This window comes from Lolium perenne, chromosome 7 (assembly GCF_019359855.2).
Source record: "Lolium perenne isolate Kyuss_39 chromosome 7, Kyuss_2.0, whole genome shotgun sequence".
In the NCBI taxonomy this organism is placed as follows: Eukaryota; Viridiplantae; Streptophyta; class Magnoliopsida; order Poales; family Poaceae; genus Lolium; species Lolium perenne.
The window spans coordinates 10,808,104-10,818,593 of record NC_067250.2 but is presented as its reverse complement, the minus strand read 5'-3'; the positions used below and the strand labels follow the sequence as shown (position 1 = coordinate 10,818,593).

Sequence of the window (10,490 nt, the reverse complement as noted above, 5' to 3'; positions counted from 1 at the left end):
GGAAGCAATGCCATCCCCGTCACCCCGAAGGACAAATCCACGATCAACTGCTATGAATGTGGAGTTGTGGGCCACTACTCCAATGAGTGCCCCAAGAAGCTTGCCAAGATTGCCGCCAACACTGCTGCACCTGCTCAGCAACAGCGCCGCTTCGCAGGTAGAAGGAACCAGAACAACAACAACGGCCGTCTCTACCACATGACTGCCACTGAAGCTCAGGAAGCACCCCAGACCATGCCAAGTATGTCTTCCTGTTAATAAAATGCTCAATCTCTCTTAGGAACCTAACTTTTCTTAAAATCTCGGGACGAGATTTGTTTAAGGGGGAAGGGTTTGTAACATCCCAAAAATTTCAAAATAAAACAAATGAATTTCCCTTGTTCCAAATTTTGGAACCAACAAAAACTTTTATTCAATTAAGTTTGATACATAGTGATCTTGCTTAATTCTTGTGCTATTACCATGATTGCTTGTTATTAGTATTTAAAGTGATCTTAAACCCTAAACCTCACCTCTCTTTTCACCACCCTAGCTAAAATAAAATAAAAGGAAAATAAATAAGAAAAAGGTATATGTGCCTATGGCTATATTTATAAAACCTTACCCTAATCTTTTCTACTTTGCTTAGAGATTTGGAAAACCTTCATACACCTTACCTAAGGCTTATCAAACCAAATCCAAGTGGTTTCCAAAGAAATTAAAAAGAAACTACAAATGCCATAGAGGCATATGAGAGCAAAAGTGCAAATTTGTGAATTTGAGATCCATGACCCTAAGACTTGTTGTGAATGGTTGGATCACTTCCATATACCATTTTAATAATCAACCACCCCATTTGGGTCAAGCCAAGTCAAATTTAAATTCAAATGCAACATATGCATAGAGGCATATGTGGCACATAGCCATTTCATCAAATTTTGCCTTATGACTTTAAACCTTGACCAAAGGATGGGAAACCATCTCTCAACCTAATATAACACTAAATTGACCCTAACCCATGTCCAAGTAAAGCAAGATCACCCATTTACAAATTTAGTAAAATTTGACACCCCATCTATTATGTATTAAGGCCAAAATTGCAAATCTTTGACCAAGACCATTTGAAATGGTTTCAATGGTCTTAAAATGTTTCTAAACTAATAAGAACCACATTAGAGTCAACAAAAGTCAAATTCATTGGAGAGAATTCAAATGATGAGATAATTCCAATTTTTACTCACATACACTAAGGGCAATTTTACAAATCTTCATATGAGGCCACCATTGCTTGCCCTATGGATTCTAAAACTCTTATATAACTCAAACAAACCCAAATGCATCAAAGAAACCAGAATCAAATCCAAATTTAACTCAAAACCATCTCACATGTGATGATGGTCATTTGGGTAAATTTTAACATGATCCCCTCTTTACCCCTCTGGTTTAATTCTTTCCTAAACCAAACCTGGTCAACTATGACCATGTCATCCAAGACCATGTCAAAGTGAGCAACTCTCATGTTGACCATCAGTGCAAACGTTGACCAGGTTGACCAGTATAGTTTTGACAAGTGGTGATGTTGAAACTATGAGAAGATGACCCCCATTTTGGAAATCTCACAAACCACCACCAAAATGAACACCACCACCACCATGCAATCACATAAATTATATAAATGAGATACACCAAAAAGAATTGCAAATTTCCAAAATTTTCTTCATGCGGCCATTTTCACAAACACTTGGCAGGCAACTTCTGGCTTTGGCAATGCAGGCTATTACACGATGGATTTTAGCCCAAACCCACTTTAAATTGTGATGATTAGCTTCTACTACCTCCCCTGCATCGAGCCCGTCCTTTCCTCATCGTTTAAAGTGGAGAAACAAACCTAAACTATGGCATGCCGTGGCCATGCCGGCCACCTTTGGCCCAACTCTCTCTGGACCTCCTCTCAACCTTTCTCCTTGTCCCAGAGCATCTTGGCATCTCAAGGACGACGATGGTACACGCCCCAGCAACGCCAAGGCACCCCACTGGCCAGAACGCCACTCGCCCGTACACGCCCAGACGCGCCCCAGCCATGCCAGAGCGCGCCCAGACGTGTCATTGGACGCGCCAGTGCACGCCATCGCCTGGTCGCTCTCGCCCTTCCCTCGCCTTCTCCCTTTACACACGCACGCGCCTACACCCCAGCTACCTCCTAGACATCCTCGATAGCCCGCGCGTGCGCCCTAGCCGTCGCCATGATCAACAACCTGCCGCACCCGTACTGAGGACACTCGAACGTCGCCAGCCTGCCATCGTCCTCCCCTCGCTGCCCCTTCACGCTCCCTAGCTTCTCCTAGCCGACGCCTACACGACGCCCCCATCACCTTGCCCCTTCGCGTCCTGAATCGCCGGCGCCATTGACGACTAGCCGCTCCGCCACGGCCACCCCCTCATACTATAAATAGAGACCCCCTCAGCCTCCTCCTTCCACACCAAACTCGCTCCACTCTTCCTTCTGATCCTCCTCGACCTCCCTCCCCTCCACATCGTCGCCTGTAGACCGCCAATCGACAGCTGCAGCTCGCGGCGGTGCTGCAGACGAAGCCAACGATTGCCGCCACCTCTGGAGCCGCCGTCTGTACCAGAGCACTCCCCATCCTCGACAACCCCCTCCTGCATCGTCGCCGACCATCGCCGGAGCTCCGTCACGCCGCCGACCCCCTACCCCGCCGTCGCAGCATGTCCTCCTCTCCCGTCGACGACGACGACGGTCGACCGCACGATCATCTTTTAATCCGACGGTCCAGGTCAGAGCATACCGCTTCGGCAGTTATTAGTCGCTGACGGGCAGGCCCCACCTCGTCAGGCGGCCCGCGCACACGGGCTGTGTTGCTGGGCCGTGCTACCCTGGTTATTTCACTTAGGCCCGTTAGGTTTTCCCGCGTGGCCCAGTAATTCAAATTCTATTTAATCTATTTTGTTCAAATCAAATACTGGTGCCCCATTCAAAAATGAATAAATCTCAAACTACTGCATCATTTTGGACAAATTTTATATATTTGGACAGGTCATGAAATTATCTAAATAATGCCACTGGGCTCATGTACAAATTCGAAATTAAATTCAAATGATAAAAATAACAAAACAGATCCTTTTCAGTATTCAAATAAATCTAGAAAATCAACCAATTTGAATTTTGAAGTGAATCCAATTGCAATAATTCACATTTAACAAACTCTAATTTATTATGTAAAAATATGATATATGTTCTGTACATGATCATGGGCTAGATCAAAATATTGGCTATGTAGTCAATACTAGTCCATTCACTACAAGAAATCTGCCATAATATGACGTTTTTTTTATGACTGGAAATCAAAATGTCATAGCTTTATGACGTTCCTAGCTTTGACCGTCCTTGGCCACTCGGGAGGGGCAAAACCCTAGAAAATCGTGACGTTATTGGGCAAAAACGTCATTGGCAATTTAGGTTAAAACATCATTAGCAGGCCAAAAAAAAATCTAGCCAATCAGAAGCCAGGAAACAACCTACCAAGGATCTGCCCCAGACTTGGATCTCAACCGTCCAATGCATCCAACGCACCAAACATGAACCGAAATTGCTGCGCTGGATTTTCCCATTGGCGCCTAAAGATTTTGGCCACGCGCGCGACGACCAGTCCAAACCACTCCAACAAAACCGACCCAGATTCCCTTCCGCCGCCCCGCCAGCCATTTCCCTTCCGCCGCCCCTCCTCTCTGGTCTAGATCCCGGCCAACTCCGGCCCCCGAACCGCCTCAACATCCCCTCCCCTGCAAGAACCTCTACGACCTGCCCACCTCCCCGGAGTTCCTCTTCCTCCTTCACCTCAACTCGCATCCCACCCACCGCTCGCCGGAGAGAGAGACACAGCGCCGCCCACCTCCCCCAGCACCCGCTCGCGCTCCGATCCCAAGATACCTTGCGCTCGCCCGAACCCCAGATCCGTTCTCCGTGATTTCTGCTGCCGTGGTTTCCCGTGGTTCTGATCTGTGTGCGTTTCCGGCGGCGTTTCAGGTCGCTGCGAGGATGAAGGCGAAGGTGGCCTCCCGCGCCGGCGGCGACAGGTGAGACCCAGCCCTACCCCGTCCCTACCCTTCCCCTGGTTTCGCTCGTCCGCTTCTCTCGTTTCCCGACGGTTTCTAATTCGATCTGCTACTGTTTGTGATTCTGCCGTGCAGGCTCGCAGTGAAGAAGGGCAAGGCCGAGAAGGACCCCAACAAGCCCAAGCGTCCCCCGAGCGCCTTCTTCGTCTTCATGTAAGCCCCCACCCCAGATCCGCCTCTCTGCTCGCGATTCGGTTCTGATTTTGGTTCTGTGGCGGCGTGCGTGTGTCGCGTTCTGACGGAGTTTGTTTGCGTGTTCCCGCAGGGAGGGCTTCAGGAAGGAGTACAAGGAGAAGAACCCCAACAACAAGCAGGTCTCCGTGGTAAGCGCCGTTTCCCGCATCTCCGTCTCGTTGGTTCGTTTGAATTCCTGCGACGGGTTTCTGATTCGAGCTCTGCGTCCTGATTCGCTTCGTTTTGAATCGCAGGTTGGCAAGGCCGGTGGTGAGAAGTGGAAGTCCCTGACCGATGCTGTAAGTTAACCCCCCCCCCCCCCATGCCCCACCTCTCCAAGTGCTGGATTCGGTGTTGCTCTCCATCTCAACTCACTGCTATGCGATTTTAATTGATGCCATGATGTGCGTTGTGTCTAATTTTGGGAATTACTGTCTGCTGGGGGTGGATTTGTTCTAGTGTCGTCATACTGCGACGAGCCGCACCACCCCTACACCAACGCCGCCGCCATCCCCTACCCCCACCCTAGTTTAGAAATATTAATTTTGAATGTTAGCAAAAAAAGTAGTATAATTTGAATTAATCTTTGTAAACCTCCTTAAGAAATAGCATGTGAGCCAGCAGTACTAAGTTATTTTATTCTTTGCCGAATTTTAGTTCTTTATATGTTTTTCAGATATCCCAGATTCATTCTTAGTTCAGCATAACAGTTGGTTGTCACCTCGTTATAATATACATAAATTTTGAAAACTTATTCTTATTGTTTATCACCCTCATGCAAGGATAAATGACTGAAAACTAATTTATTTAAGAGTTTATGTTTGCTTTCGTAGTTTATTCTGTATTATTACCTCCCTACAAATTGCGCAAATGACTTTATGGGTGTTAATTTTATTTCTTACAATTGAGCTTCAATATCACTGAAAAACAAAAGTCGAGCTTCAGTATCAACTATAATATGTTGGAAAGGAGGCACAATATTTCTCATGTTGCTCTGCATACCGAGTTTGATCATAACATATTGATACTTTGTCCCCCATGGTAAAGATAGTACCTATCACAAGTTCATGACGCTTACTATATAAAATCTGAAAATATTTGGTGTTCATTTTTCTAAAAACAGACTTAAACTGTAGCAAAACAAATATGTATGTCACCTAATTAGAAAGTAAGGCAAGCCTTCTCTTTTGTTGTCCATCTCAACTCCTTTCTAGGTTTTCCTACCCTAAGTGTTATTAATTTATTATGCATATCATATTGTATGTTTTATCTCAAATGTACTGAACCACTTCGAGAGAGAAAGTGGTTGTTATGATATAACCACTTCGAGAGAGAAAGTGGTTATTATGCATATCATATTGTATGTTTTATCTCAAATGTACTGAATTTTTTACTGTCCAAGGTGGTCATGCACATGAATTTAACACTGTTGCTTGAACAGACAAGCAATACATTCATTTTGGTTTAATGTGATTTACATCGGTATTTTTATATGATAAGTGTAAGTATTGGTCCTGCCACAATGCCACTTTTGTAATACGCTCCTCTAATACTTATTTTAGGAACGCGTCTATCTTCCTTCAAATAATGCTCGAGTTCACCAAGACAATGTTTATCCATCGGTTTAGGGTATTATCATGATAAGGGTATATTGCTCCAGTTCACCAAGCAGTAGTCGGGTTGCTATATAAGTTTTGTCTGCTATTGCTTCATCGAATAGTTTATAAAGAATGCATCTACCTTACTGCTCTAATTCACGTTGTGGATCTAGCGTGGTAGGCCTGAGCGGGGTAGGCTTGAGCGAGGTAGGCTTGAGCGGTCTAGGCTTGAGCGGGGTCTCCCTCGAGATCAGCGTGTCCTACCTCGACACGGCCACCGTCGGGGTGAGACTGCATTTTCTCCCGCTCTCTCTCCAATACTTGCGAAGCATCAGACTTATGTTCCTGCTTGTCGTCAAAAGATTTGTATTTATGTGGATTAAAATGTTTAGATTCTCACGAAATTTCGGCGCATTTCGTGTTAGAATTAGGCGTTACCAGTTTGTTGAGGGTGTTGGGAGTAATTGATTGGGAGTAAGCAAATAAGTATGAAGCCTGTACCTCCACCTGGGTTTGTATTAAGGAATGATGAATAAATTAGGCTCATGTTAGGGAGGAATTGGACCGGGTGTCAGTAATTAAACTATATCATGCTAAAGTTCGTTCAGATATGCTATCAGTGGTACCTGCATTGTTATTACGTGTACGACTAAACTGATATAAAGAATGTATCTACCTTACTGCTCTAATTCACGTTGTGTATCTTGCTGTGAAGAAGAGTTTGCTGTGTACTATGTTCCTTGATGCTTATTTTACTTGGGTTGACCTAAAGCGATGTTTCTGGGCTGTGTAGGACGAGCTGTTGCGGAACAACCTGGAGCTGGAGAAGCTGAAGACAACTTGTGCAACATCATTTTCTAGCAAGATGCATGCTGGAGATCTTGAATACAACTCTAGTGAAAAAATTTTTTTGTAATAACGAGCATGACTGAGTCTTATTGCTCCAAGTCACCGTGACAAAAGTTTTATGTTCATACTAATAATGAGCATGACTGGTTCTTGTTGCTGCAATGTAATTGATTAATTTGCTAAGTTTTATGTTCATACTAATAATGAGCTTGACTGGTTCTTATTGACTGCTGGTCCAAAACTGTAATTGGCCCAGGCCCAGTAAGTACAGCAGCTAAAAAGGCCCTTGAAAAAAATAAGCTAAAAAGGCCGAGGTAATTGGGCCAGTTACGGGCCAAGGCCCAACAAAACCGAAAAAAATAATCAGAACTAATGGGCTCAGCCCACATAAGAAGCTGAATGGACCGGGCTGAATTCAGATATTGACATTTCTAATTCGTCACAATTTTGCCACGTCGGATTGCCACGCTGGACTCGGGGGCAGGTGCCCATGACATTTTGGGAACGTCATGCCGTCAGTGACATTTTAAAACGTCACAAAGCTCTACGACATTTTCAAGTGGAACGTCTTAAGCAGTCACTGCTGACTCCCAGCTTTCGACGTTTTGAAAAGCGTCACCGTAACGTCACAAGTAGCCATTAGAGACGTTTCAGTGACACCTCTATTTTGTCAACTTATGGCAGATTTCTTGTAGTGATTTAAACTACAGCAAATTTTAGGAATTTAAATCTATGAGGTGTAGCACCTCATTTAAATCATTCTCACAAGTGATATGAAGTAATGTGTTTACCTTTAAATGCTTAGGCTCATACTTGCTCACTTGTAGAATTTAAATCAACATAGTATTTAAATTGCACTAGTTATTTAAATCACATGAGATGATGAATCTCATTTAAATCACTTTTCTCAAATACTAAGTGTGAAGTGTTGACCTTGGTCAACATGGGATCATCCCTGGTTATTTGAGAAGATTAAATCTTAAGAAAATTCAATGAGAGGAAATTATTTCTCCAAACCAAGAGAAAACCCTAATTTCAACTTTCAATGAGAGGAAATTATTTTCCTATTATTATTAAATAAGGAAACCCTAGCTTAATGTGTAAGTAGATGTTAAGTAGTGATACTAGATCAATTGGGTGAGCCAATAAGGCTAATTAAGACTACTTAAGTGTTGTTTGGTGATTGTGTACCTCGTATTCATTTATAGACGCTAGTACCGGAGACTATCAAGAGGAGGAGGTATTCTACCAGGAGGAAGAGCCAGAAAACTTTGATCACCTCACCAATCAAGGCAAGCTAATATTCTTGCAAGCTAACACTCTTGCAAGGTTCCCTTGTGCAAAGCTCTACAAGAGCAAGGCACCATTATTTTTTACTTTATGCTTAATGCTCCTATCCCAAGTTTTTACTTTACAAGCTTTTCTAAATTTTGTTTATCAAAGTTTACTTTTTGATTCATGATTCACTTGGTTTAGATATAGAGTAGAACAAGAGCATCAAAGTTAGCCTAGAGCAAGAAAAGCTAGTTAGCACCCCTCATGACTAGTTGCTATTGCTAAATAAATAAAATTGATTACTCTAGATGGGATCATGTGAAATGAAATGACTTTGAAAACCTTGGAATGATGATTCATTCTATTGAAAGATTTTGAAGGTGAATATGACTGGTGAATGACTTGGTGAATTTTACAAAAACTGATGGTTGGGTTCGGATGCGATACCATTCCAATTTGAAAGTACCCCCACAATACCCAATATGGGTAAGGGCTTAACTAGAAATTTATGTGCTTTAGTATGGGTTCCCTCTAAACAAGCGTCATCGGGGTTAGGCTGAAGGCTGCCTCTACAACAAAAGAAGTGATATGATATGATGTTAATATGAGGTGAATGTCCGGCCCAAGCCCTGTGCAGTTCCCGGGTTGACTGCGGTTTTCACCGGGAGGCCAAGCTCATGGGGAGAGGTGCTCATACTAGAGTATGTAAGTGAAAGGTTATGGTTGGTAGTCCGCATACGGAGTATGATAAATCAGGGCCAGTTCACCCTGACGGATTATTGCAAATGTTGTGGCACAAGTGTACGACCTCTGCAGAGTGTAGAACTATTCGAATAGCCGTGTCCACGGTTATGGACGGTTGGAAAGGCCATACTGTTCCGTCATCAGAACTTTTCTAAAGATATGAATGGTGACTTGTGATTTGGATTGAAAGGTGACTTTGAATTGAATCACAACAGAGTTGTGGGAATGACACTAATGTTCCCACTTGAGTTAGTTTAGCAAAGGAAGAGTCTTTACTAAATGTTTATGAAATAAACTTGGCTTTATGCAAATAAACCTAGAGCTTAGTATCCCCTTTCTAAAATTGATAGTGCTTACACTAGTATTAGTTTGCGAGTACTTAAAAGTACTCATGGCCTTGTCCCTGGCTATTCAAATGGCCAGACTTTGAAGGAGAACAACAGTACAAGGAAGATGGACAGCAGGACGTCTACGACAACTAGGACCGCTCCTGACGTCAAGCGTTGGCCTGTGGATTAGATAGCCACTACTACTTCGCTTCCGCTATTTGTGATGTTCGTTGATCGATAGATCAACTACTATTGTAATATTGGATCATGTGATCTACTCTTGTAAGACGATTATGTGTTGTAATAAATGATGACTCTATGATATTCAACTATTATGTCTCGCAACAACAATATTCCTGGGATTGCGATGTATGGCATAATGGGCACCTGGACTTAAAAATCCGGGTGTTGACAATCGACGCCATCGTCACCGTCATCGAGCTGGACATCATCTCCATCACCATCATCATCATCTCCACCATCATCACCGCCGTCTCCACCACAGCACCTCGTCACCGCTGTAGCAATTTGGGTTTGATCTTGATTGTTTGATAGGGGAAACTCTCCCGGTATCGATTTCTACTTGTTGTTGATGCTATTGAGTGAAACCATTGAACCAAGTTTATGTTCAGATTGTTATTCATCATCATATCACCTCTGATCATGTTCCATATGATGTCTTGTGAGTAGTTTGTTTAGTTCTTGAGGACATGGGTGAAGTCTAAATGTTAGTAGTGAACTATGGTTGAGTAATATTCAATGGTATGATATTTAAGTTGTGGTGTTATTCTTCTAGTGGTGTCATGTGAACGTCGACTACATGACACTTCACCATTTATGGGCCTAGGGGAATGCATCTTGTATTCGTTTGCCAATTGCGGGGTTGCCGGAGTGACAGAAACCTAAACCCCCGTTGGTACATCGATGCAGGAGGGATCGCAGGATCTCAGAGTTTAAGGCTGTGGTTAGATTTATCTTAATTACTTTCTTGTAGTTGCGGATGCTTGCAAGGGGTATAATCACAAGTATGTATTAGTCCTAGGAAGGGCGGTACATTAGCATAGGTTCACCCATACAACACTTATCATAACAATGAAGATTATTTAGCCGTATGTAGCGAAAGCACTAGACTAAAATCCCGTGTGTCCTCGAGAACGTTTGGTCATTATAAGTAAACAAACCGGCTTGTCCTTTGTGCTAAAAAGGATTGGGCCACTCGCTGCAATTGTTACTCTCGCACTTTACTTACTCGTACTTTATTCAACTGTTACATCAAAACCCCTGAATACTTGTGCGTGAGCATTTACGGTGAATCCTTCATCGAAACTGCTTGTCAACACCTTCTGCTCCTCGTTGGGATCGACATTCTTACTTATCGAAAATACTACGATACACCCCCTATACTTGT

General features: G+C 43.3%; 1 protein-coding gene across 1 annotated transcript; it reads left to right on the top strand.

Moving 5' to 3' along the window:
• Nucleotides 1-4,020: 4,020 nt before the first annotated feature.
• Nucleotides 4,021-4,609, top strand: LOC127313782 (HMG1/2-like protein). The gene is made up of 4 exons (XM_051344249.2): nucleotides 4,021-4,074; nucleotides 4,189-4,266; nucleotides 4,379-4,436; nucleotides 4,542-4,609. The coding sequence occupies exons 1-4, from the start codon at nucleotides 4,037-4,039 to the stop codon at nucleotides 4,593-4,595; spliced, it is 228 nt and encodes a 75-aa protein (XP_051200209.1). The 5' UTR covers nucleotides 4,021-4,036; the 3' UTR covers nucleotides 4,596-4,609.
• The last annotated feature ends 5,881 nt before the right edge of the window (nucleotides 4,610-10,490 follow it).